Below are 26,538 nucleotides of genomic sequence, written 5' to 3' on the forward strand. Positions count from 1 at the left end.
TTTTTTTTTCCTTTTTTTTGCCATTTTGGATAAATAACTCAATTTGAGACATATTTTTTTCCCCCAAAAGTTATAGTATTTAGAATTTTATATGAACCAAAAATGTAACTTTGGGAGGTATTCCCAAAGTTGGGAGGTAATCCCAAAGTGGCTGAGGAAAACCAAGCTTTGGAATCCTACCACGTAGAGAGAGAGAGAGAGAGAGAGAGAGAGAGAGAGAGAGAGAGAGTGACCATCCAAAAATGCCCTCACAGTTGGACACGTTTCACTGTAAAATTACTCCTGAGCCGAGCACTGTACTCCTGCCTCTCTAGCTGAAGCGTGTACAAATTTTCCAGATCATCAACTGTTTTTTTTTTTTTTAATCGTTTTACAATAATACCCCACACATTTACATTGATTTCTCATCCTAATATCTTGAACCCTCCACCAAATTTAAGTGGCTTAGTGTTAAATCCCTCACTTGTTTTGATGCCCATTCTCTGTTTTCTTCATCTTGCCATCTTCAAAATGCACTCAAATGAAAGTTTTAACCAACAGATTGATAAAATAGCTTTCGAATAGCTGTTGTGGTCTAAAAACACCATAGAAAAAAAATACCAAAAAAAAAAATAAAATAAAAGAACAAAACAAAACCAAACAGAAATTAAAACTGGCATATAAATGGTCGAGGCACCAGATTACAAAGTCTGAAAGTTAAATCCTCAAGGTATAGAATCCACATCCTCTTGAAATGCAGAGAAAAAAATAAAAAAATAAAAAATAAATGGCAAACTCATGCAGAACAAAATAAATAAATAAATAAACTATTTCTATTATTCTTTTTCTTTGGTAATGCTATTTACAAAATGCAAGTCTCAATTAGAAAATGCCCAAACCTCAAAACTCGCATCTTTTCCCTGATTTCAAAACGTTCTCCCCCATAAATTTAAATTAGAAATAGAAAAACTATACATTTACACAAATAAATGAACAAAATTCTTCTCCAATAGACACTGAAATCAGAGAGCTCCGTAATCAGATTGAGGGTCCCACACATAGCCAGAGTAGCAGCAGGTAGTGTCAGAGCTTAGTAACTCCTCCATCTTAACTCCCCGTAGCGACTTAACTACCAAGTTCAAAAAGAGTCCTGGGATTTACATGTTCCCCCTTTGAAGGTGGGTTTGGGTTCAGAATGAACAGAAAAAGAAGCGGGTACAGAAATGGAGAGAGTATTGAGAAGAAATAAGTGTTTATGACATGGAAATATAATACAAATGTCATTCAAAAAGATGCAGTAGTGCTGAGATGCTCAATATTTTCCTCGTTTAGCAGTTTACGGAGCCTGTGAGTATCCAGAAAGAGGAGTATGAATATCAATTCAAGCAGTTATCTAATAACCAAAACATGTCATGCAGAATTCACCAACAAAACAAACAAACAAAAAAAAAAATGTAGCAAAGAAGTGAAAATAGAAACCCACCTCACCTAAGAAGACAAAATTCCAAAGATGTGCACAAGTCAGGCTAATCAAATCTTTTCAGAAGATTGTTTCATAATCTTTTGCTTCCTTCTGCTCTCCAAGTAAGCAGCAAGTCGAGCGCACCTCTTTTTACCTTCATTCAACTCCTTTTCTAAGCCAGTAATCTATCCCATTTGAGCAACACAATCAAAATTCAACATCCATATAAGGCTTTAAGTCGTGAACTAAAAATGTATATTGGGTACAAACTAACCTACCTTTTGTTTTAACTCGGACTGTCTTTGCACATACTCCTCACACCTGTGGAAAAATGTCTATCGTTATACAACAACAAAAGCATATAACATAACAAGTAAATTTACAGTACAAGAACACTAAAACAAACCATCCCTCTCCTGGTTGTATTTAGTTCAAAAAATTTATGAGAAGTTAGATGAGTGAAATAATTTGAAAGGATATACTAAAAGCTCTCTTTCTCTCTCTCTCTACCCCCTATTTTTTTCACATCTATTTGAGTTTGGACGGAGTTAAAATGTTGTTTAATTCAAGTGTATCCATCAAGTACAGAAATGCCTGTGACTTGTTTATTACCAACATTTGTCAAGAGTGTACAAGAAAAGAGAGAGAGAGAGAGAGAGAGAGAGAGAGAGAGAAAAGGATCGGACTTCTTAATGTAAATCACAGACTTATGTAGTTAGCAACAAGGAATACTGGTAACAAAACAAATAGACAAACAACATCGACAGGCAAATCAGATACCATTTCATACTGTAATTTTTAAACTAGATAAAAGACCATATTCAGCAATGGTTTCTTCTTATCCAAAGCATCTGTACAACAGACACACAATATGTTCAAAATACTAAGCATGACTGCAAGAAATTTCTTTTGGAGAATAATTGTAAGAAATATTTTCAGGCCAATAGGCAAATCCTCACACTTAAGCATAGAATTATCCATGATAAGACAAGAATTTAAACAGAAACTGGCTGCTATATCAAATATAATTATAAGATTAAAAATATACCTCATGAAGAGTTGAATGTTCTCTTCGCATATCTGATCAACTGATACCCGTTCTGCACTATCTACAGGAGTTACTACTTCATAAGAGCCCTGTGATAGCAATCAATGAACCATCAAAGAAATATTCTAAACTTAGCATACTGCACGCAGAAATATAAATGATGCAGAAACAATGGCAGTTGAGGTATCAGTTTGGAGGTGATACAGAGTAAAATATCTATATTGCAGCTATCTAGAACTCTAGCATAAATCATCCTAGGCCCTTTTTTGCGGTGAACTGCGACCCATACCCTAACTCTTATTCCAGAACTTCTGATACATATTTTTAATTCTTGCGATCATTAGCGACATGGATAATGCAGGCAGTGCAGAGACTTTTCATGACCATGAATTGGCTGTGGTTGATAAACATCGATCGTCAGAGTGGATAATTGGCTAACATTAATGGTCTGGTAACATTTTTCCTTTTTATGTGTAAACGAAAAAGTGCCTTTCTTATAACCAGTTTCAGCATATAAATACATAAACCATGTCCAACGCTCATATGCATTGAGTAGATTAACATGTGAGCATCAAAGCTCATCTCTTGGCTACCCAAAGCAAACTCATTACTGAAGCAGGCTCCAAGATTTGGACATCCATGGAAGAGATCAAAATGAATGTTATTAACCCCAACTCCTTCCCCCACCAGATGCACCCCCCCAAAAAAAAAAAAAGAAAAAAAATTGTATGCAGAAAGCATGTACAGCAAAAATTTTAAACAAATAAAAGAAAGAAAGAAAAGTGAATACAAATATGAATTTGTTTAGCAAGTTGAAAATGAGAAACAAGATGAGTAATCAGCCGCCGCTATCATATGGCCAAGCATTACCACAATTAGGCAAAACTTGTATGATATAGTAAGAATTTCTTTTTGTACTTTATTTATAATTTATATTATAAATTTATAATTTATATTATTTATAAGTTATATTTATAAATTTATATTATAAATAGAAATTATAAGTACAATATAAGTAAAATATTGAAAAATAAAAATATTTATATGTTCTTTATATATTCAAATAAATACATAAATGTGCTTGCAATCAATCATATTGAAAATATCAAACAAATGACAGAAAAAGCACCCAGAAAAATGGTATTTAGCGTTGCTTACTGCAGGCAAATTTTTCTGGAATGTACTTCTAGTGCTGCTTCCAGATTGTTCCTTTCTCAAATCCTGCTCAACATTTGCTGGAAGACTGACAATAGTTTCACCTAGATGCATATTTCCTAAGTCACTAACCGAAGAACCAGTGATATGTTGGTCAGCAGGTAACTGCTTCCCCATATTACTGGCAAGTCCAACAGGAGGTACAACAGGCGGATTCTTTTGGATGTTAGGTGCCTTGGAGCCAAAAACTCGATATCCCACCAAATTACAGTGGCCTTTCCTGTATTGTCCAAAAGAAAATCCAAAAAACAAAACAGTTTAAATAATTATGGTTTCCATGTTTGATAAACATCAAAAAGAAAACAACCATAAAAACTTAGATACAACCCTTTGCCAGAGCACTGGGATTCTATTCCATGTTATGCTACTCTTAAAATTTATAAGGAAAGACTCAAAGACTTCCTAACAAAGAGAAGAGAAGTAAACTTCAAGGTAGAATAAAAAGCCATTCCCTCTGTCATCCACATTGCATTGTCAACTTCAAGAGTTACACTAAATTTAACTCACCAGTATTCCATGACCATTTGCTTCAACTTGGTTTCAAGCCGTACAAAAAGTGATGATCTCTCAAAATCTTGCTTGTCATGTGCTGGGTTTATAAAATTTGCTTCAAGAACGCCTACGTTATATGACCACAATCACTAAAACAACATAATGCCCAGGAAAATATGATTGAATCAAGAGAAAAAGAACAATACCGATAACACCATTGCCTCTGTTAGAACCATCAGGAGTGACTTTCCAGAAGGGCTGCAACAGTGTGAAACAGATTAAATTGATGATTAAAATATTTTGTAACTGGTCATCCCTCACAAAGTGCATGACTTTTTTTTATCATGTAACCAACATAGTGTCACAGACGAAGAAACTTTCATTTTTCATATGTTCATCCTATTGCATGAGCAAATTAGCTAAAAAACCTGACGTCCAAAATTTTTCAACATTTAATTTCAGGCAATCTCTGCAAAATAAAATCCACTTTAAAAATCACTTATACTCAACACCAAAAATTAAAGCTTTAAAATCTTGGATACGTATAATTATTCAAAATATGTAAATCTACAGCGAAGGCACTATAAACACCATTGAAAATATCAAATTATATGAAAGATTAAAATTACCAAAACCATACCCTGATGAGACGATTCTTATGGTACACGTTGAATCCGCTTACTGAAAGAGCAGGTGCTCCTTTTATAAACCCAATAGTTGTTTCTGCTGCAACCTAAAGCAGGATATCACAGATGACTTTAAAATCTGAAAATATCCAAAAACTTGAGACTTCTGGATCTTAAAAATTAAGTGCATCTATCTAAGTGACCAAAATTGATTATGATATCCAAAGTGACTTAACTACAAGCTTGTTGGACCAGAAAGATATACAGAGAATGGAATGTGCATGAAAGCAAACAACGAGATGGTTATAGGGGATTCTAGTACTGTGACTCTGTATGACTTTTTCTTTAGGAAAAATTAAAAATTCCATGTATCATCCACAAGATAATATCATATAATAAATTTGAAAGCAAGAGCATATCCTTGCTCAAGAAACTAAAACACCAGCAAAAGATATGCGAGTAAGAATAAGGCACCTGCAGAGCTGTGGTCGAAGAACCACTTTTCATTCAAGTACTTACAACTATTTATAAATATGGCATATAGAAAAGACAATGCCCCACTACATCATTTATAACCTAGATTTTGATATAGAAAAGGAGAAAGAAGGACTAAAAAGACAGTGGAGAGATACGATATCTACATGACACCAATGACCAACACCATGTGATCATTTCATCTGTGGAAGGTCAGTCAACAAACTGTGGAGTTTTCTTTTCTTTTCTTTTCTCTCTCTCTTTTTTTTTTTTTCTTTTTTTTTTTTTTGACATTAACAAAATATGAATTATGAATCACAGAGGGAACAATAACTAATAGATTTATAATCTCTGAATGTCTAGTTTGGCACCACTATACTTTACTTTGTTTATTTTAGTACAAACAATTGGTGGAGGCACCACACTAGTTGAGCGTTGATATGTAGCAATTTATCTCTAAATGGTAACAAAATTGCAGCAAAAGAAGATATGGCCATAAGAAAATTAATGATATCCTGTTACCCATGCATCTTACCTGTTTTGATGTTGTAGCTAGTTGGGGTTTGTACAATACCACTTCTGAGTGAATTAATTCATCTGTTATATCATATTGCTCTACTGGTTTCCCTCTTAATATTATATTGAAGTTTGTAAATTTCCTGAGGTACAACATGGAAACATATGCCTACATGAAAGGAGAAAACTAATTAGATTAGAGTCTTCAAGTCAAAGAAATGATGCCGAATAATGGAAAACAAAACACATAAATTTAAACTTTGAAAAGCTACCCTTAATGAATAGCATAACCGGTAAGAAATATGGGATCGTAGTTCACTTAATCTTTTGTTTGATTCAGTTGCATGACTGGCTTCATCTCTCAACCGTATATCCTATGTCAAAGTTCAAAGAGAACAAAATCAAACAATGTAATCGTAGGTGGACATGTAAAGTATCCAACAAGTCAACAAGAAAGAAATACTGCCCAAGTTCAATCTGTCATAGACCATATAAGCATGAGCCTTTCTCCTTCAAATTTTAAAGAGCAATCTAGCTACTTATTATTAGTGGTAACTTAATAATCCTATGGACCATATAAAGTGCTAAAATACAAATTAATAAATTAATGAATTAGTATGAATGTTTAGGTGTGTTTCCATATTCTACAGAAAGACATTTTGTGTGATTATTAAAACATTTAAAATAAAAGGATCCATGTGCATAAGATTAGGATAGACTAATAAGAAAGGATTCATGTAGTTATTTAATGGTGATTAAGCCATGAGCTAAGTTAAATAATCAACTCAACTCAACTCAGCCCCAATCTTATCATTAGTATGTGAAAAATTAAAAACATCCAAGAGTGCAAAATTTCAGAGGTCAATATATTTCTTCAAATTCATGTACTCCCTTGATGATGTAGTATCCGTACAGAAGTTTTCCAAGTCATTAGTTCATACTAAAGACATAGGTAACATGCATCCGTATTTCTCCATGGTATCACTGAAAAAGGGTAACATACCTCTTCATCATCATCAAAACTCAATTCATATATGCCTTCATCATTGAGCCACAGGTTGTATACGATTACTTTTGTTCCATGGGCTCCAATATCCTCAAACTGGCAAATTCAAAACAAAATAATCAGGGATTAGAGCATATCGACTACATTCAAATGATAGAAAGAGATGCTTCTGGTCAGCTAGAAATACATACTAGAGAATACTTAATCTCTCTGGAAATATTTTGCAAAGCTAACAGATAATATTCTAAAGTTCTAAAGAAAGAATTAAATGAACCTGTAGCATGAGCTCCTCCTTTGAGGCAAAGGGAGACCACTCAAGGATTATTTTCAAGTTTGTACTCCAATCATCCTCTGAGCTATATATTATTGGTTCTGCCCAGTTGCCACTGATGTCAAAATCAATCTGCAATTTAGTCAAACGAAAGTATAAATTCTGGTAAATGAAACCATTACAAATTACAAGGGCGAAACTAGAATTCTAAAATCTTGAAATTAAAGGGGAAAAAGAATACCATTGGAACAATAACATCATCCTGCCCCGTTTTCCTTAAAAACGTATAAGATAAAAGACCAACACTTTGGGTAGCTTGGCTAAAAGAAAAATGCAAGGTAAAAAAAATGTTACAAGCCATTGAAATATTTTAATACTAATCCAAAAAGCAGCACATCTTATTCATGCCATCCCCTAGGACACAGTCCAGATAGCGATGACCGTCCCTGGTTACAATCAAGCCTATGTTAAATATTCCACCATACCCAAACTTTAAATATATGCCCGTAAAAAAATTTAATCCATGCCAAGTAAAAGTAGAAGAAAAACTAACTGGAGCATAGAGAAACAATAGTCCAAAAAGAGATATATATAAGTCAAATAATGCCTATTGAAGATAACAAAGCAAATCAATGCCTAATAATGCATTTGAAACCATCTTGAGACTTTCATACTCATCAACCTGAGAATCAAGCAGAAATTTCTTTCCTTTTACAAGACTACTTTTAGCTAACCAATTTTTGCAAGTACTTGTGGATGGAACAAAAATAGTATCTTCTAGAGACAAGTAAGTTGAGATAATAATGTAAGACAGTAGAGAGTTGGCTGCCTGGTTTAACAATACAAATCTCCTTTAAAGACATTATTGCACTTTTTATACCGTTCATAATCAGATTCAATTAAAGAAATTATAACAGAACAATATATATACATATAAACAATGGAATTGAAATCATTTATGAAGGCAACCAGTTTCCAACTTCCAAACATAATAGACTGCATAAATCAATGTTTGGAAAGAAAAAAGATATAAGTACCTTGTCCGAGTTGCACGACTGAATACAATAACATCAGCTCCTAACCGCATGGTACTTGTCTTGAATCCATTACCATCTGGAAGGAAACATGCCTGAAACATCAAAATATAGAAATACATACAAAGATGTAGGACTTGGACAACCATGCAAACCACAGATGAGATAAATGAATGTATACAACCAAAAACAAGATAAACCCTTATATAACATAAGTAAACATCTTAAAGTACATGCACTGGCATGCATGTTATGTGCTATTTAATGAAATCTGAATGTGCCTTGCTCTTCAAAGAAGAGCCGTTACTGCATGGATAACAACTACAATAAGAAGTTAGTTGCTTATCGGTTAAAAACAAAAGCAGTCGATACCATCACAAATTACTAATCTTTCCTTTTCTCTCACAAGAAGCTCAACTACCTCATTTATAGTAACTATAACCCTTCACCTCAAAAGAAAAGAAAAAATGTTTTCTCACTTGAATACAACTATCCATAGGCCACTTGTTTTCCACAGCTCATACTTCCATTACAGAATTCTATCCAGAACTCTCTGCTTTCGTTTCGAATAATCCAAAGCTGATTCCAATTAAAAAATAATAATAATAAAAATAAAACCAAGTGATATCTAATGGAGTCACCTAGAAAGATGTGAATTTAGCGATCTCTTTTTTCTTCTGTATTTATCAAGATACAGCAGGCTACAATACAAGGTTGACAGCCTTTTTCCCAAATTTCTTTATTACAATACAAAGAAATACAATAGCTCAAAGAAGCTCAAAATTGTCAATTGTATCCTTGAACCTTAGATTTTGTAATTTGATTCATAAGTGCATTTAATAATTCTCAATTTGGACTTTAAATCAAGGCAACAATACCAGGATAAATACTTTTAAATCCTTTATTTGGCCCAATAAAAAATAAAAATAATAACCATCTAAGAAATGCCTAGAGCAAAGGACAAATGACAAGAACAGCGTTAGCAAAAACACAGGACTGTGTAATTCCAAAAATGACCCTCAACAACCTAAGCCAACAAGCAATAGAAAGATCAAAGAATTACATTGCCCAATGGTTGTGTCAGTCTTCTTCGAAGAATAGCCTAAGCTCATACATTTCCGAATACCTTCAGGATCCATTCCACCGCCATCATCTGCACAGGAAGCACCACAATTTCCACTTTTCTTTTCCCAAAAAAAAAAAAAGAAAGAAAAAAACTCTTGACATAAAACACAAATCATTATCAGGATAGGGAAAATCAAATATGAACCATACCTTGGAAGACTAAGGCCGGAGAGTTATCCTTCATGACACCAATTTTATCAACCTTCACAAAAGTAGCACCATTGTGTATCTGAATTAAAGGCAGGGAAAAGAAAAAAGAAAGTAGCAGTTAGTTCCCATATGTCTTGTTCAGAAAATATATTTACCCTATTCAATGAAGCATAAAGAGAATTAAGTGAAACAATACCTCATCAACAGCATTATCCAAAAGCTCAGCAATTGCTGCAAATACATAAATAATTAGACTATAAAAAGGAGACTATGCAACTTACTTCTGTAGAAAATATAAGTTTACACACTGATAAGCATATAAACACTTTTAGTGGCGTATATACCACATGTTTATAGCATTTTATCACTTGTCATTCAAAGCTACAAACATAAAAGGTCGAAAACTCTAAGCAAGAGTCTTACAGTCAAAACATAAGTCCTAACTCCTAACTTTCACTTAATCTCAAAGGCTAAATATTTTTTACAGTAGCTCTACAAACAAATCCTTAAAAATTACTTTACAAACAAATCCTTAATAATTACTTTCTGCAATATGCACTGTGCTTCTTCAGAAGATTCAGGAAGGTCTAATTATGATAACAATACATCCATAAACAATGGGCACACAACAACTACGAGGCTGCATCTTTTACCCCAATCTACCATGCAAAAATTCAAAAGGTCTGCTTCAACATTTTAGAACCCACATGTGCAGTGTGCCTAGTTGCCTCCAAAAACAAGAAAAGTATAATGCTTTCTCCCATTATTCATGGATTACAAATGGTACAATTAATGCAAAAACACAAGTTAGCTTCTGATTTTCCACTTCATTTATTAGAAATTATGCAGGCAACCAATTAAATTATAGGCAATTCAGTTTAGCATATTTACCTCCAAAAGCCCATTTATGCGAAGTTGCATTAGAATGAAGAAACTTTGGATGAACACGGGCATGCTCCAAATTATCTGAAAAAAAAAAAGAAAAAAGAAAAAGAAAAAGTAGACCAACCAAAGAAAACGTTGGTGTATAATCCAAACAAGAAAAATAAAGCGAAAAAGAGTGAATAAGGCAAATAAGCATAAAAGATTGGACAGTGAACCTTCAGCAGCAACGACGGATTTGAAAGCGGGACCAATATCAACAGCCCCAGCTTTCCAGAAACTCCGGAACAGAAGGGTTTGATTGTCGGTGACAACGGGTGGGGTAGTTGGTTTAGAGGTCTGCTGCTGAGGCTGTGGTTTTGAGGGTTTGGTGGGAGTTGGTGCTTTGTTCGACGAAGCTTTCCTATTCCCTTTACTAGCAGTAGTGCCCGCATCATTCTCTTCGTCGCTGCTCTCGATATCCACCACATCGATGGGTTTCTTGACTGTTTTAGGCGGCATTTGGAAAAAGAAAAAGAGAGTCTATTTTCTGAATAACTTGAAATTTTGCCCCAAAAAATAGAAATTCATGGAAATAAAATGTATTACAGTGGAGTTTCGAAATTCGTATAAAAATAGTTATATGAAAACAAGAAACTCTTTTAATACTTTGAATTTGCATGAAAATTCAACTTCGCAGAGCTTTTGCTCTGTGTACTTTTCACCGGCTAAATTTGGGAGGGAGCGACACCGAGAGAACGACAGAGGGAAAATTGCAAAACGATGTAGTTTCTTTTTGCGTGTTAGGCTCCAAATCAAAACGGTGCACATCGGAATGGCGTTATTGCCACGTGCATTCCTCCGTCATATATTCGTTTTTCCTCTTTTGCCCCTTGGCTTTTAAAAAAAATTATTTTTTAGTTTTCCCGCATTTCCCAACGTTGGCATTCTTTTTAACAGTCTCTTCCTCTAATCCTTGTTCTGTTTCGTGGGTTCGACCTTCAACTTGTAATTAATCAAAAAATACGTGTCTTTTCTTTTTTTTGAAAAATTAGTATGGTTGTGCATCCCAAATATACTATATTAGGATTGATGCAATATTTTGTATACCTATCTTACATAATTTTTATATTATTGATTTTTCTTTTCAAAAGCTTAATGGAATTGATCACGTGACAAATATATTTGTTGTTTATACAAATATTAAAAATTTTATTTAAAATATAAATAATATATTTCAACCAAAAAAATGTATACTTATTAATAAACGTTTATTATCTTGCAATACACATTGAAATATATTTTTTTTCAAATATATAAACATTGGAAAAGATAAGGGCAATAAACGTATCAGCACTTAAAAGTCTGACACTATTATGTGAACTTAAGCTGCAAGTTAATCCTTTTGCATCTCTTGCTTTCTGAAAAGTTTCTTGACATACTTTCCTTGAGAGGCCTTTCACTGATGTTCTTTCTTTTTCCTTTTTTTTTTTTAGGATGAATTTTTGACTGATGTTCATGTTAAGCTCTAAATGGCGGCATAGAAAGGTGTTTGTGTTTAAATAGAACAAGCAGTTTTTTTACAAGCTGACTACACGGCAGAGGACTAACAATGCGAAAAGGCGTACTTCGTATAATATTTTGGCATGCTAAACCTCTCTCCGTATTAAGTTTGATGTATATTTTATTTTATATTTGCAGGTGTTGCAATGATTTGCATCATTTGACCTGGATCAATTCAAAGTAAACATGTCCCGACCCCGTTGAATTATTGTCGTATCTTGCTTATGTTCTTTGTCGTATCTGTCTCCGTTTAACTGGTTTTATTTTATTTTTCCGTGTTAGCATTTTAGTGGCAAGAAACAAAAGCCTATCCCTGGAGTTGTTCGTTTACCAAGATGAGGTATGCGACACAAAGATGCTTTTAATGAGAGAAGTCATGGAAACACTCTATATTTTTAAGCTTTCTTGTTGCACGAGGAGACATAGCTATTGTTGCAACCCTGGGCCGAGCACAAGTATTGCTCTAGAAAAGCTCAGCCCATGATGCAGTGTGGCCCAATTAATTAACTGAATCCTTAACCCAATTTGGTAGGTTGATAATCCACTTGCCAATATCATGTACTATGACCCACCCAAGATCCCCATGTGGGTCCATCCAAACCAACAAAACAAAGCCAAGATTTGTGAAACAACTTTAACATTGAATATAAAAGGGGCAATGTCAGGATCCGTCCAAAATTTTTCATCGGAATCCTAGATAAATCCTGATTCCAGGAAAATCCTACTGAACCCTCCAATGGAAAATCCGGCAGAACCTCCCCTAAGGGTTGGACTTACCATAAATTTCCTGCACTGAAAACACACTTCTATATTCATCCCCTTATTTTTCCCACATTACTACAACTTGATTCCACAAATTTACAGCACTCCAAATGAATAACAGTAATACAGTGCATAATTAATACATAAATATCCAGGACAGTATACAGAGCTACATGAAGTACTATTAAGTATAGAAATTATACAACAAGGATGAAAGAAATATTAAAATTGAAATAAATGAAGAGAAAGGTAACTTCTCGAACTATGACAGCGACGGAGATTAGGTTCGCTCCGGAAGAACGTCTACCACCCCTTGCACCTAAGGGAACGGAATTTAAAAAAAAAATGAGATGCTAATCATCTCAGTGAGTGACCCTATCTACTGTACACTTTTAATATTAACAATATAACAAATAAAGGGATTTAATTAATCAATACCAAACAGTTAAATAAATAAATAATAATAAACATTTAAAAGTAATAATTTCTCTCAAAATTCTCACTATTCACTCCGTTGGAAATGTTCCCCTTTTAAAACATTTTCGCAAAACCCGTTATTCGTATTTTCCGAAAACCAAGGAATCAATTAATTTAATAAATAATAATTAAATAATCCAAATATAAGTAAAATGTAAACAATATAATAAATAATTTTTGAACACTTTAGGGTTTGAAATTTCTATCTGAAAATTTATACTTGACGCACCACACCATATACTAGTGATGTCCTTCGATACCCAGCATCCCTAGCACCGACTGGCGGGGAGGCTAAAGATAGAAACTTGCATACGACGCTTCGGCGTCCCGACAGCACCGCTGCTGAAACCGTCATCCCGGCCACAAAGGGGGGCGGCTATGGCCAATATCAAACTTGCCTGCTCTCGGTCCAATGGCAACTCACAGGAGACATAATAACTTGCGCGCTAATCCACATATACAGCCAGAACACCAATATTGTATGAGTGCGTCTAAAATAAATAACCAAATTTTTCAAAAATTTACCGTGGGAATTATACCATTTTCCAAACTCACCATCCCACATTTTTCTTTAACATTTCCGGTACAAAACCACCGATAACAATATATAAATAATTTTTTTCGTATCACAAGGTCCAACAATTAACATTCCACGGGCATAATTATGAAATTTGAAACCACCAATTTAAACCAATCATGCCCAAAAATAATATTAAAATCCAGATACAATTAATTAATGAAAATACCTTGCTCATGCGTAATAGATACAATTAAATCACAATAATAATAATAGTCAGGAATTTCTTAATAACCCAAAATTCCGTTTAGCATCAATGGGTATATATATATATATAAAATAATATTTTTTCACAATTATATTTAAATTCCACCACATGAGCATAATTCTAGATATCAAATTAACACCAAATAAATATAATTAATCATCCCAAAATAGTTTTAAAGGTGGATCACTCACCTGGAGCACACAATTAACCTAAGATCCTCCATGGGATCAATTCCACGACACACACGTGCTCCTAGAACAACAATTCACACACAGTCAAATAAATTAATATTTTATTCAGGTAAATAATACCCGGTACCCGGGGGGTTAAAAACAAACGTTAACCAAAATTGATGAGTAATATACCGAAACGAAGCTTGAGTGACGAGGATTATGAATCCGGTCTTACTTCCCGGAGATCGGACCCGAGGTGGCCGGAATCTCGCGGAAAAGCTTTCAGAATTTAACTCTTCGATTCTCTTAAACCATCGCGAATTGGAGGAAAATGACACCGGATTTGGATTCAGGGGGTTGGAATTAGTGGGGAGGGACCGGCGGTGCAACTGGGTACTCGCCGGAATAGTGATTTCTTCGGCGAGCCGTCGCGGTCACCAGCAACTGTCGCTGCCGGTGACGCGTCCGATGGGCGATAGGTGAGATTTTTGGGGGTTTTGTAGATCGAGGGAGAGGGTTCCAACGGGACCGGCGGTGAGGCAAACGAAGGCCGGACGACGAAGAGATCTGGGTTTGAAGATTTTCGGCCCCTCGTCAGAAAATACTCCGATCCCGGCCCGTCGGAGGTCCGGTAGCCGTGAAATTTGGTGGGCTAGCCAGAAATGAGGAGGTGGTGAGGGATGGCTGGTGCGTGTGGCCTGAAAATGGCCGGAAATGGGTCAAACGGTGGTGGCTGGTGGTGGAGGGGAAAAATCGCCGTCGCCGGAAAACTCTCCGATCCCAGCGCGTTACTGGCCGGTTGGCCGTGAGATTTGGGTGGCCGATCGAAATTAAGGAGGCGGAGGCAGTGGGGTGGCGCGTGTGGGGAAAGGGTGGCCGGAAAACGACTAAGTGGCGGTGGCCGGTGGTTTTCTCTCTCTCTCTCTCTCCTCTCTCTCTTTCTCTCTCCTCCCCCGCCGTTTTGCCAAAATAAAAGCCATCGTAGGTGACACTGTTCACCCACGTAGACCTCTCAGATGTCGTCACGTGGCATCACTGTTCACTGATTCAAAAACATTAAAATATTATGGTAGTCGGAAAACTTCACACGTCCATAACTTTTTAACCAGATGTCCAATTTAAGCGTGCCGCTAGTCTATGAACTCGTATTGACGAGCACTTTACAACCATACAAAAGTCAAAGAAAAATTCTACAACCATAAAAAGTAAACTCCCGGCACCTTTTGGACAATTTGAATCTCGACTTGTTTTGCCCATAACTTTCAAACCGTAGCTCCGTTTTCGACGTGCTACTAGTCTACGAACTCATGCCAACGTGTACTTCGTAACGGTACCTCAGTCAACCTAGAATTCCATCCACGTCAAAAAATCAACTTTTGACCCCTTCGATCAACGGTCAACGGTCAACCTCGATCAAAGTTGGAAAATTTCCGTTGTACTTTGGAATGGGGTGTTACAGGCAATGTGTACCATGCAAAGGTATATCATCCTCTGTTGCATCGAATCTGATGATCATCTTTTTTTCCACTGTCAAGTTGTCAATGCCTTATGGTTTGCAATGCCTTGGATTCTAAAATGGGAATCTCTAACTCATCTGTCTCTAGAAGAAAAGCTAAACTTGATTATGAACCCAGGTGGGGTCTTTTTGGTTCATGATAGAGACAAAGAGGATTTCTTTCTCTACGCCACTATCTTATTGAATCAAATATGGAAATTAGAAACCAAGCCCTGTTTGACAATGAAAAATTCTCTCTAGACAAAACAATGGATAGTATGAAGATCAGATTTCAAAAGGCAAAAGCTTTCTTTGCTACGACTTGTTCTCTGATACACTACTTTTAGCATCTCTTTCTCTGTTCCTATCAAAAAATAGTTGAAAATAACATTAATAAGCATAAAATAATAATAATAAGAATAAATATTAGTAATAAGCTAAAACTCACCATCATAAACTTCATGAAGGAAATGATGTCTGCCTCTGCCTTCTCAGCCTCTTCAACGATGCCTGCCTCAGCTTCTTCAACCTCTTCAGAAACGATGACTGCCTCTACTTCTTCAACGACGCCTGCCTCTGCTTCCTCAACCTCTTCAACGATGCCTGCCTCTGCTTCTTCAACGATGACTGCCTCTACTTCTTCAGCCTTTTCAGATACGATGACTGCCTTTGCTTCTTTAGCCTTTTCAGCATCAAAATCGACTATTAGAATTTGTGGATCTAAACATACATAATAAATTCCATAAACTATAAATTACTAACCTCCAAACGCAGTCATTGATAAATTAAATATTTAATCCTGCAAAATAGAAAACAATGTAAAGTAGTGCCTATGGACATACTACTCTCAAACCACTCTCAGATCTCTGAAAACCCTAATATCAAAATACCGTATGGCATATATTTGTTTGCTTGCCTTGGACCTTTTTATAGTCTCTGAAAGTCATACTTATCCATTAATTTTAACACACACAAAATACTAATAATTTAATAATATAATAATACTAGAAAAAATATGGGTAAGTCAATGGACTTATAAAAAGAGTTGGTCCTCCAGTTCAATGAGCCAACTAGAGTCTTATAGAGAGTGTGTGATCAAAGGCCGTACTACAAAATAATAAAATAAGTCATTCCTATTAATAGCATAAATAGGCCCTGTAAGTGAGTAATTGATTATGCTAAGTTCACAATTATTAATTTATTTAATATTTTCCCATTTGGACTGCATAATCATCATCATATATATAATCCAAACTCACTTACTACAGAATCCCCTGAACCATAATACCATTTCATCTAAATATATAGCATACCGATAAGGCACAACAATATACTAGACTAGGCAGTAGAGATTCTCTCAGTAAATCTCCCAAAATATGATACCATTTCAACTGACCACTTTGTATGCCATAAACTCAGTCTAGGTAGTAAAGATTTACCTAACCACGTGCAATCCCCCAACACACAAATACCATTTCATCCGAGCACATTGTGTATCGACAGGATACATCAATATACCCAAACTAGGTAGGAAAGACTCACTATGACACCTGTGGATCAACATACACATATACATAAACTAATAGTCTCAACAGGCCTGTAAATATAGGAGCAATAATATGTGTAATAAATCATCTCATAAATAAATAATGATCCACATACATCAATGTATCAAAATACTCAATTAAATAAATAATACTCAACATGGATATTACTGCAGAAATTATAACAAACTCCCATTAATCCACAGTAGTCTCAGCTGTCTAACAATCCCATATGGGACACATGCTCCTCAAATATGCCTATGGGTAAGGCCTTGGTCAGTGGATCTGCCATCATGCTGTAAGTAGGCGTGTGAACAACAGTAATGAGGCATTCTTCAACTTTTTCCTTAACCACAAAATACTTAATATCAATGTACCTCGCACCAGGGGTATCTTTTAAATTATTGGAGAAAGATATTGCTGCAGTATTGTCATAATACATCATAGTAAGCCTCTCAATGGAGTCAACCACTCCTAAATCACGAATAAAATTCCAAAGCCAAACTGCATGACGAGTAGCCTCATAACACGCCACATACTCTGCCTCCATAGTTGAGGATACTGTCACTGACTGTTTGGCACTGCGCCAAGATACAGTACCTCCTGCCAGATAAATATATACCCAGTGGTAGATTTCTTATCATCCACACAGCCTTTATAATCTGCATCACTATAACCAACAACATCTAGGGAGTTGGTACGTCAATATGTCAACATATGATCTTTAGTACTCTGAAGATACCTAAAGACCTTCTTAACTGCTTAGTAATGAATAAGACCAAGATTGCTCATAAATCTACCAAGCACACCCACAGCAAAAGCTATATCAGGCCGTATACATACTTGAGCATACATCAAACTACCCACTGCTAAAGAATAGCAAACATTTTTCATCGCCATCATCTCTTTATCATTCTTGGGACATTGATCTTTAGAAAATCTTTCACCCTTTGTGATTGATACACTTCCAGGAGAATAATTATGCATACCAAATCTCTTAAGGATTCTATCAATATAGGCTCTTTGAGATAATTGCAACACATAATTAGTCCTATCTCGAACAATCTTGATGCCCAAAACAAAAGAAGCCTCTCCAAGATCTCTCATATCAAAATGGTTGCACAACATCTGCTTTGTCTCAACCAACAGGTCAGTGTCATTAGTAGCTAGAAGTATGTCATCAACATACAACACCAGAAATATAAAACTGCTCCCACTGACCTTTATATATATGCATCTATCAACAACATTCTCCTTAAAGCCATTTTGGATGACAACCTCATCAAACTTAAGATACCATTGCCTCGAAGCCTGCTTAAGATCATAAATTGACTTCTTAAGCTTACAAACCAAATTACCATTCCCTGTTTGCTGGAAGCCAACTAGTTGAATCATATACATATTTTTCAAATAAATCACCATTCAAAAAAGCAGTTCTGACATCCGTCTGATGCAACTCTAGGTCATAATGTACCACAATTGCCATAATGATTCTAAAAGAATCCTTTGTGGATACAGGAGAGAATGTCTCTATGTAATCAATTCCTTCCTTCTAGCTAAACCCTTTAACTACAAGTCTAGCCTTATACCTTTTTACTTGACCATTAGAGTCTCTTTTAGTTTTAAAGACCTATTTGCACTCTATAGGCTTGCTACCCAATGATAACTCAACCAAATCCCAAATACCATTTGATGCCATGGATTTCATTTCATCTTCCATTGCATCCAACCAAAAATTTGAGTGCGAACTGCTTATGGCTTTCTCATAAGTGACTGGATCTGAGTCATCACTTATGTCAAAATCATGCTCCTGCAAGTCAACCTCATAGTCATCAGGAATAGCTAACCTCCTAGTCCTTTGTGACCTTTTCAAAGGCACATCAGCATCTACAATAGCTGGGATATTCTGCTCCTCAATGATGGGTTCATCCTGATCAACTATTGGTTCATCAACTACTGGATTCATAATATCTCTATCAGGAACTACAACACTGAGAATAAATACATTTTCTTCTCTAAATTAAGGCTCCCTTGGATCATTACTATCATCGAACCCAAAATTATCTTCAAAATAAACAGCCCTGTCTGATTCAACAATTCTCGTGGTGTGAGATGGACAAAAAAAATCTTGAACCCCTAGATCCTATACAATAGCAAACAAAATATCCACTTATAGTTTTAGGATCCAACTTCTTAATTTGGGGATTATAAATCCTTACTTCAGCTTTGCAACCCCATACTCGAAAATGATGTAAATTAGGCTTTCTCCCTGATCACAACTCAAAAGGAGTCTTAGGAACGGATTTACTTGGAACTTGATTCAAAATATAAGCAGTCGTCCTCAAAGCCTCTCCCCACAAGTAATATGGCAAGCTAGAATTTGCCAACATAGATCGCATCATGTCCAATAAAGTGTGATTTCTCCTCTCAGCTATGTCATTCTGCTGAGGTGTACCAGGCAATGTATATTGCGCATCAATGCCACACTCACGTAAATAAATTGCAAATGGCCCTGGGTTCCATCCAGTCTCATCATATCTGCCATAAAATTCATCACCTCTATCAAACCTCACAGTCTTTATCTTCTTATTCTTTTGAAGTTCTATTTTTACCTTAAACTCCTTAAAAGCAACTAAAGAATCTAACTTCTCACGGATAAGCTCAACATGTCCATAACGACAAAAATCATCAATAAACGTAATAAAATACCTATAACCACCCAAAGCAGTTGGTGTAAAAGGTCCACAAATGTCAATATGAATTAATTCTAAAATATCTCCACACTTTGCTATCTTATCCTTTCTAACCTTAGAAGTTGATTTCCCTTTTACACATTCAACACAAGTTGACAAGTCCGAAAAATCAAGATTGGAAAGTATTCCATCCTTCACAAATCTTTCCATTATGTGCCTAGAAATATGTCCCAAACGCTTATGCCATAACATTGAAGAATTATCATTAGCTTTTGGACGTTTAGAAGCAACAATAGGGGCAACAATAGAATTAACAGAATAATTAGGACTATTATTAAATAAATCAAGTCTATATTAATTGCCACATAAAGTTCCAAAATCAACAACTTTATCCTCAACTTTATTATTCCCAAACAAAAAACTAAAACCTTGATTATCCAAAAGTGAAATAGATAACAAATTCCTCCTAATTAAGGGTACATGTGAAACTTCTTGTAATTCTAAAACATATCCAGTGGCAAAGTTCAACTTGATTGTTCCCATGATATCCATCTTCACTATTGAGTTATCTCCCATATAAACATGCTGCTCAAAATTGGTTGGCCCCTTTTGCCTTATCATCCCCTGCAATGAATTAGTAACATGAATTGTTGCTCCAGTATCAAACCACCAAGTATTCATAGGCACATTAATAATATTGGTCTCAATTATTAAAATATTACAATTCTTTTCTTGCTTTCCCTTCAAATGCCAACAATTTATCTTCTTGTGTCCAACTTTATTGTAGTAGCCACACTTTCCATTGAAGTAGGCTTTCCTTTCCTCTATGTTATGAACTCCATCCCTAGGCCCTTTTGGCTTCATACCAGAAAACTTCTTCTTGTTGGGCTTACATCCTTGTCCCTTTTTTTAGGAAATCCTCTTGGACTTATCTACCTGATGTGAAACTATAACAATAGATCTTGACCTACTTAGCTTAATATCATCTTCCTCTTTTACAAGAATAGTAGTTAATTCCTCTAAACTACATCATTCTTTCTTAGTATTCAAATTAGACCTTATATTATCAAACTGAGATGGAAGACTCTTCATTATCGAATAGGTCAAGAACTCCTCTCCAATGTCCATCTTAAGGTCCTTTAACTTATTATAATAAGAAGAAAGTAACATGATGTGGTCCCTTACTCCTTTAATTCCATCATATTTAGTATTATTCAAAAGGTCCAAATAATGATGCTTCTCATTCATATTAAACTTGATAAATTTCTTTACTATCTCTTTAAGAAGTTCCTTTGCAGTTTCCACCTTTTGAATACTTGCATAAATTGATTCCTCCATATAATTCTCTATCATCATCATGCAGCACTTATTAGAATGCCTTCAATCCTCATAAAATTTCCTATCTGCTGCACTACTCTCATCAGTTGGTATCTTTGGTGGATCTATCTCTAAAGTCAAATTCAATTTCATAAATGTTAAATTCATAACTAAAGTCTTCTTCCACTTCTGATAGTTTGTCCCATCCAATTTCATCATGGCAGTCATAGGTAGAACATTTGGGGTGCTACTAACTGTGAAAATAGTAAACACAATAAAGCATTTAATATATATATATATATACATAAAAGAATAACTATTTTCTAGTCCCTTAATACAAAACATAAAATATCAATATCGCTAGGATCTTTGTAGCACTAAAGATATCCTTTCACGGGCCAGGGACAGTCAACCAAATAACCACAATCAAATGCATTGAACTGAATCACCGACAGAGCAACTCAGAACCTACTATGCATGGCATTTAATTAACTTCTACTGCCATTCCAGGCGTCATACAAAGCAACTAAAACCACCGACAGGGTATTTTATTTACCCGTATAAACCCTGATTAATAAGTTGGAGAAAATAACATATTGGCAATTTCATGAAATAGGTAAATATAAAACATTCCATCCACTATGCCAACATACATTACATTGGTACACATAATGCAGACAAAATAAGTCTCACGATAGGTGAGTTCCTAAAATTCCACACTACTATACCAATTAGACACAAAGCTTTTTTAGGGAAAGCTAACTTGTTCCAATTCCAAACATATATATTTAATTTTAATTCAAGCAAATTGGAATAGAATAATTAAACAATAGATAAATAACATTTTTTTTTAATAATATTGAACAATATATAAATAAATAAGCATACAAACAAATAAATAAAACAATATATATATATATATATATTTTTTTTTTTTTGAAATTTCGGCTGCTGACATTAGCAAGAGGATGCTGACATCAGCTTTCTCCTTCCCTCAGCCGGGTCGCAAGTCGACAGGGTTTTCTGGTTAATGGGTCGCCCGACCCGCTTGACAAACCACCTATAAAACACAATTCCAGTCACCATTTTCTACAATACCGGCGCCATTCTTCTCCTTTCGGTGTGTACAACAATTTTGAGGGATCAATTTGGCTAAAGGAGAGCTTAAAACAAACACCCAAACTCAAGATTATATTCGGCCAAAACTCAAAAACAAACACGCATGAAATTCCAAGCACTTTTCAGGCAATATGGTGCCTTTTGATTCATGTCTTCTTGGGAAACTTTTTCCCCAAATCAATTTGATCCAAAGACCCAAAAAATTTAAACACAAATGCAAGAATGACATACGGCCAAGGGTTTCCAGATTTTTTTTTTTTTTAAGGAAAATTTAGGTGTTTCAACACATAATTGGGGTTCCAAAATATTCCATTTGATACAGAAAACACAATCCTGTAATATTCAGATCAAGTCAAAAAACAAAAGTCAAGCATATATTAAGTTTCTTTGTCAATAAGATAATAGCTTCACAAAACCATGTATGCAGGAAGGGAAAATAAAATAAAGGAAAATATATTTGATCATACAGAAAATCAATATGCATACTGTAATATTCGAAACATAGTCAACGTCAATACGCATACTGTAATATTCAAAACATAGTCACGAGACAAATCACAACGAAATTTATTATGCATATTAACCATATGCTCCAATACCAATTGTTAGAATTTATGGATCTAAACATACATAATAAATTCCATAAATCATAAATTACTAACCTCCAAACGCAGTCATTGATAAATTAAATATTTAATCCTGCAAAATAGAAAATAATGTAAAGTAGTGTCTATGGACACACTACTCTTAAACCACTCTCAGATCTCTGAAAACCCTAGAGCCTGTTTGGCCAGCTGTTTTCAGAATTTTTTTCTGTTCTTGAAAATAGAAATTTGTTTCCAAAACAATCTTATAGCTGTTTGGCCATTTGTTTCTAAAAACAAATTCAGAAAACAAGTTAAAAAAAAAAAAAAATTGGGAAAACATGAAAAAGATGTTTCCACCTGTTCTCTCACCTTGGCCTCTCTACTGTTCTCTCACCTTCGCCGCTTGACCAGCTCCTTCACTGGCCTTCGAAACGTTCACCGCTCGTCGACCCACGCACACCAGCTAACCTTCATCGAACAGATCTCAAATAGCCAGTCGTTCCTTCAAAAAATTTCGAACAAATCTCTGCTCAAGTTCACCGATCAGGTTTTCCTCGCTTCTCAAATCTTTCAATACTGGTCGGATTCTGTCTGTTGATAAATTGTGTTTGTAGTTTTGTTGGATTTGGGTTTAATTGCTTATTATTGATTGTGAATTTTTCTTGGTTAGCCTTTGAGTCTCATACCAATTTCACGATACTCTGGAACTTTTTTTCTTCTTCTTCTTCTTCCTCCCAACGTCTTCGATAGAACTTCTGTCTTTTCCCTCTGTCGGGCTTGCCATTCCTAAAATTTAAAAAAAAAAAAAAATCAAATTCAACCCAACTTGCCTAGACGCTTGTTCCTCCTCCTCCTCCACACTTTTGTAAAACTTGGTAGAATTTTCAGATCATGTGCGATTGAGATGTAAAGGGTGGTGCCCAGTTATCAAATTCAATTTTAAGTCCTGAATATGATATGTTGAAAAATAACTATATCTAAATGAATGAAAGAAAAACTTATCAGTGCTGAGTCGGATAGTTAGTTGGCTAATTATTAGTTAACTCTGGTTAGGCTCTGTCCGATGTATTATTATTATTCGATCAAATTCTGCTATTACTTCCTCTGTTCTTCATTATTCTTCTCAGTGTTCTATTTCTATGTACATAAAGTGCTTGTCTATTAGGGGCTCCTCAAGTTTCCTCTCAACAAATCATTTTCGTAAGATTTTTAAGTTTGTTAGTCAAGTTTAATAAGGTTTCAGGGAAGTCATCAATCTTGTATAATTCTGCTGTAAAAATAATATATATATATATATATATCTATTAATCGTTTCTATTTTATTTTTATTTTTTTTGGCTCTGATATATTAATTGTTTCTAGTGATAACATTTAAGCACTAACTGGTAGTGATAGTGCCAAAAACTAGTATAAAGTTGAAAGCACTAACTGAAAGTAATTTTAAACCATTTAATTACGCACCCTCAATAGATCAGTACTCTTATCAATTAATCATCTAATCTAGAACCTTACATGCAACTTCATAGTATCTAACATTCTTTTTGTACTCTTTTAACTTTTGTGAAACTTGGTAGAATTTTCAGATCATGTGCGATTGAATTTCATGCAAGTGCTTTGATGTTGAAAAGTTAGACAGATGTTCTGTGTGTGTTGGTCTGTGGTAGCTTCATTGAAATTTCATAAATGAAAGCATCCTTTGTTCTTATGCTTTGCTCACAACCCCGAAAGTGGGTGCAAACCTTTCCTTTTTGAAAAATTCTATTTTTCTACCTACTTTAATTGAGTACATGGGAAAAAAAAAACATAGTGAGTTTTCTTTTCTTTTTGTTTGGTTATTTTGACTGTGAGTTTTCTATTTTAACAAAAACCAAATAAACCTGACAGCTCCTTCTGCTGCTGCTGCTGCTCAGCCCACTAAGCCTGTCAAGCTTCCTTCCAACTGTCTAATTCAACATATTGAATTAGAGCAACTTTTTGCCATATCGAATTTCCCTTTTCTATGCCTTTGTTTTTTTGGTGATCTGGGTAAAACGCTATACAGAAGAGAATAGTTTTTATATAAAACACATATTCAAATGTGAAGTGCAAGTGTGGCCTAATAGAGACGTGTGGACACCTTTTTTGAAACATATATATACATGAAACCGTGTACACATACATACATATACAAACAAAAGAAAAAAAGATAAAGGATGGGATGTTTTGACATGTGTGTGTATATATATATATATATGCATGGAGCCAAGAAAAAGTTTGTGTGGCTAAACAAAAGACATGTGGATACCTTTTGCCATATACATGTATGGAGCTGTGTGCCTTGGTGACAATTTTCATGTTTCACATGTTTATATATATATATATATATAAAAAAAAAGAAAAAAGAAAACAAAGCATATGGAACCGTGTGCTTTTATGGATTTTGTCCAAGCTCTACATGTATATATATATATATATATATAGGTGGACATTTCTTGTGGTGGGTTTCTTTTAGATATACATATATATATATTATTATTTGGATGAATGTTTATAAGCAGCACTAAAAAAAAAAAAAAAAAAAGAATCTGTAGAAACTGGCAAAATTTTGATTTTCATAGAGTTTGATGATATAAATTAAGAAGTAAGTCATTTTTATGGGGGAAAAAAGAGAGTTACATATAGAATGGACTAACAAAGACATGCAAAGAAATGGATAGGAAACAGGAGCTAGAGATATGAATGTAGATTAATCTTCCATACCCTCCATGTGTGTAATTAGTTTGATAAAATGGCTGTGGCTATAACGTTCAGATTAAAAATCATGTAAGGCTGCGACATTCTGGTCAAAAAATCATGTAAAGTTGCACATGTTCAATATGTTCACGTTGATTATCTTTCTTGCCTTTTCATTGATTGTTTTGTCTTTGTGTCAGCATGGAATTTGTCTCTCTCACTTTCTATGATGATTCCCTTTGTTGAAACTTTTAAATTCCTAGAAATGTATATGATGATTGCTTCAATTCTGCTGTTTATTTTTTTTGTAGTATATTTGTGCGATGTCAACTATGGAAAATGATGGTGGTGATGATTCAAATCTATGGGGTACTACCAATGAAAAGATTTATATAGATGTTATGGTAGATTTAATAAACAAAGGTGGTATGAAAGATGGTCAGTTCAGTTCAAAGGAATGGACTAATATGCTTGAAGCTCTGAATAATAAGTCTAAAAGAAACTACAACATGAAGCAAATTAAGCCGAAATTCAATAGGCTTCGAAGTAAGCATCGTGAGTTTAGTGAGCTGTTGCAACAAACTGGATTTGGTTGGGATGCTGAAACTAATACTGTGAATGCTACAGATGAAATGTGGCAAAACTATATACGAGTATATGTACTTTTGTTTGAGGATATACAATATATTATTATTATCATTATTATTATTATTATTATTATTATTATTATTATTATTATACGTTGATGAATATATTATTTATTCTTTTAGGTGCATCCTAAAGCAACTCAATTTCGAAAGAAAGGATGTGAGCATTACAAGCTATTAGGAATTATATTTAACAAGTCAACTGCTACTGGAGTGTTTCGTCATGCATCTACTAGTGATCCACCCAATACTGATGATGAGATGGAATTGGAGGCTGAGAGTGCACATGTTAACATTAGTCGTGATAATCCCTTTTCTACTCTCGATAAATTAACAAGCAATTTGAGGAAACGCACTACATCATCTAGCTCAGAACGTAGAAGTAAAAAGGAAACTAGGTCATAA

The 26,538-nt window shown here is 34.8% G+C and overlaps 2 protein-coding genes across 3 annotated transcripts; one reads left to right on the forward strand and one right to left on the reverse strand.

Moving 5' to 3' along the window:
• Positions 1-790: 790 nt before the first annotated feature.
• Positions 791-11,048, reverse strand: LOC107424579 (protein MICRORCHIDIA 2). Of its 2 annotated transcripts, none has more exons than XM_016034423.4 (19): positions 10,499-11,048; positions 10,290-10,364; positions 9,595-9,629; positions 9,399-9,477; positions 9,187-9,276; positions 8,127-8,202; positions 7,331-7,409; positions 7,093-7,221; positions 6,816-6,914; positions 6,085-6,186; positions 5,832-5,981; positions 4,837-4,929; positions 4,403-4,454; positions 4,212-4,323; positions 3,648-3,924; positions 2,490-2,578; positions 1,720-1,762; positions 1,468-1,626; positions 791-1,324 (listed from the first exon to the last, which is right to left on the reverse strand). In XM_016034423.4, exons 1-18 carry the CDS (start codon positions 10,779-10,781, stop codon positions 1,510-1,512), a joined length of 1,980 nt encoding a protein of 659 aa, XP_015889909.2. In that variant the 5' UTR covers positions 10,782-11,048; the 3' UTR covers positions 791-1,324; positions 1,468-1,509. The 2 variants fall into 2 exon arrangements, with proteins under 2 accessions (XP_015889909.2, XP_015889908.2); XM_016034422.4 differs by having other exon boundaries at positions 1,463-1,626; positions 10,499-11,047.
• Positions 11,049-25,818: 14,770 nt separating this feature from the next.
• On the forward strand, positions 25,819-26,538 carry LOC125423734 (L10-interacting MYB domain-containing protein-like). Its single transcript, XM_048478865.2, has 2 exons — positions 25,819-26,139; positions 26,257-26,538. The coding sequence occupies exons 1-2, from the start codon at positions 25,819-25,821 to the stop codon at positions 26,536-26,538; spliced, it is 603 nt and encodes a 200-aa protein (XP_048334822.2).

The sequence above is a fragment of the Ziziphus jujuba genome, chromosome 7 (genome assembly GCF_031755915.1).
Source record: "Ziziphus jujuba cultivar Dongzao chromosome 7, ASM3175591v1".
Taxonomy (NCBI): Eukaryota; Viridiplantae; Streptophyta; class Magnoliopsida; order Rosales; family Rhamnaceae; genus Ziziphus; species Ziziphus jujuba.

What these genes read in the sequence shown, in the direction of transcription:
- LOC107424579 (XM_016034423.4), bottom strand. Translation starts at nt 10,781, where the DNA reads ATGCCGCCTAAAACAGTCAAGAAACCCATCGATGTGGTGGATATCGAG. An exon ending in TGGATAATGCTGTTGATGAG is followed by an intron (nt 9,478 to 9,594) that starts GTATTGTTTCAC and finishes CCTTTAATTCAG; the next exon opens with ATACACAATGGTGCTACTTT. An exon ending in ATAAGAATCGTCTCATCAGG is followed by an intron (nt 4,455 to 4,836) that starts GTATGGTTTTGG and finishes ACACTGTTGCAG; the next exon opens with CCCTTCTGGAAAGTCACTCC.
- LOC125423734 (XM_048478865.2), top strand. Translation starts at nt 25,819, where the DNA reads ATGGAAAATGATGGTGGTGATGATTCAAATCTATGGGGTACTACCAAT. An exon ending in TGTGGCAAAACTATATACGA is followed by an intron (nt 26,140 to 26,256) that starts GTATATGTACTT and finishes TTATTCTTTTAG; the next exon opens with GTGCATCCTAAAGCAACTCA.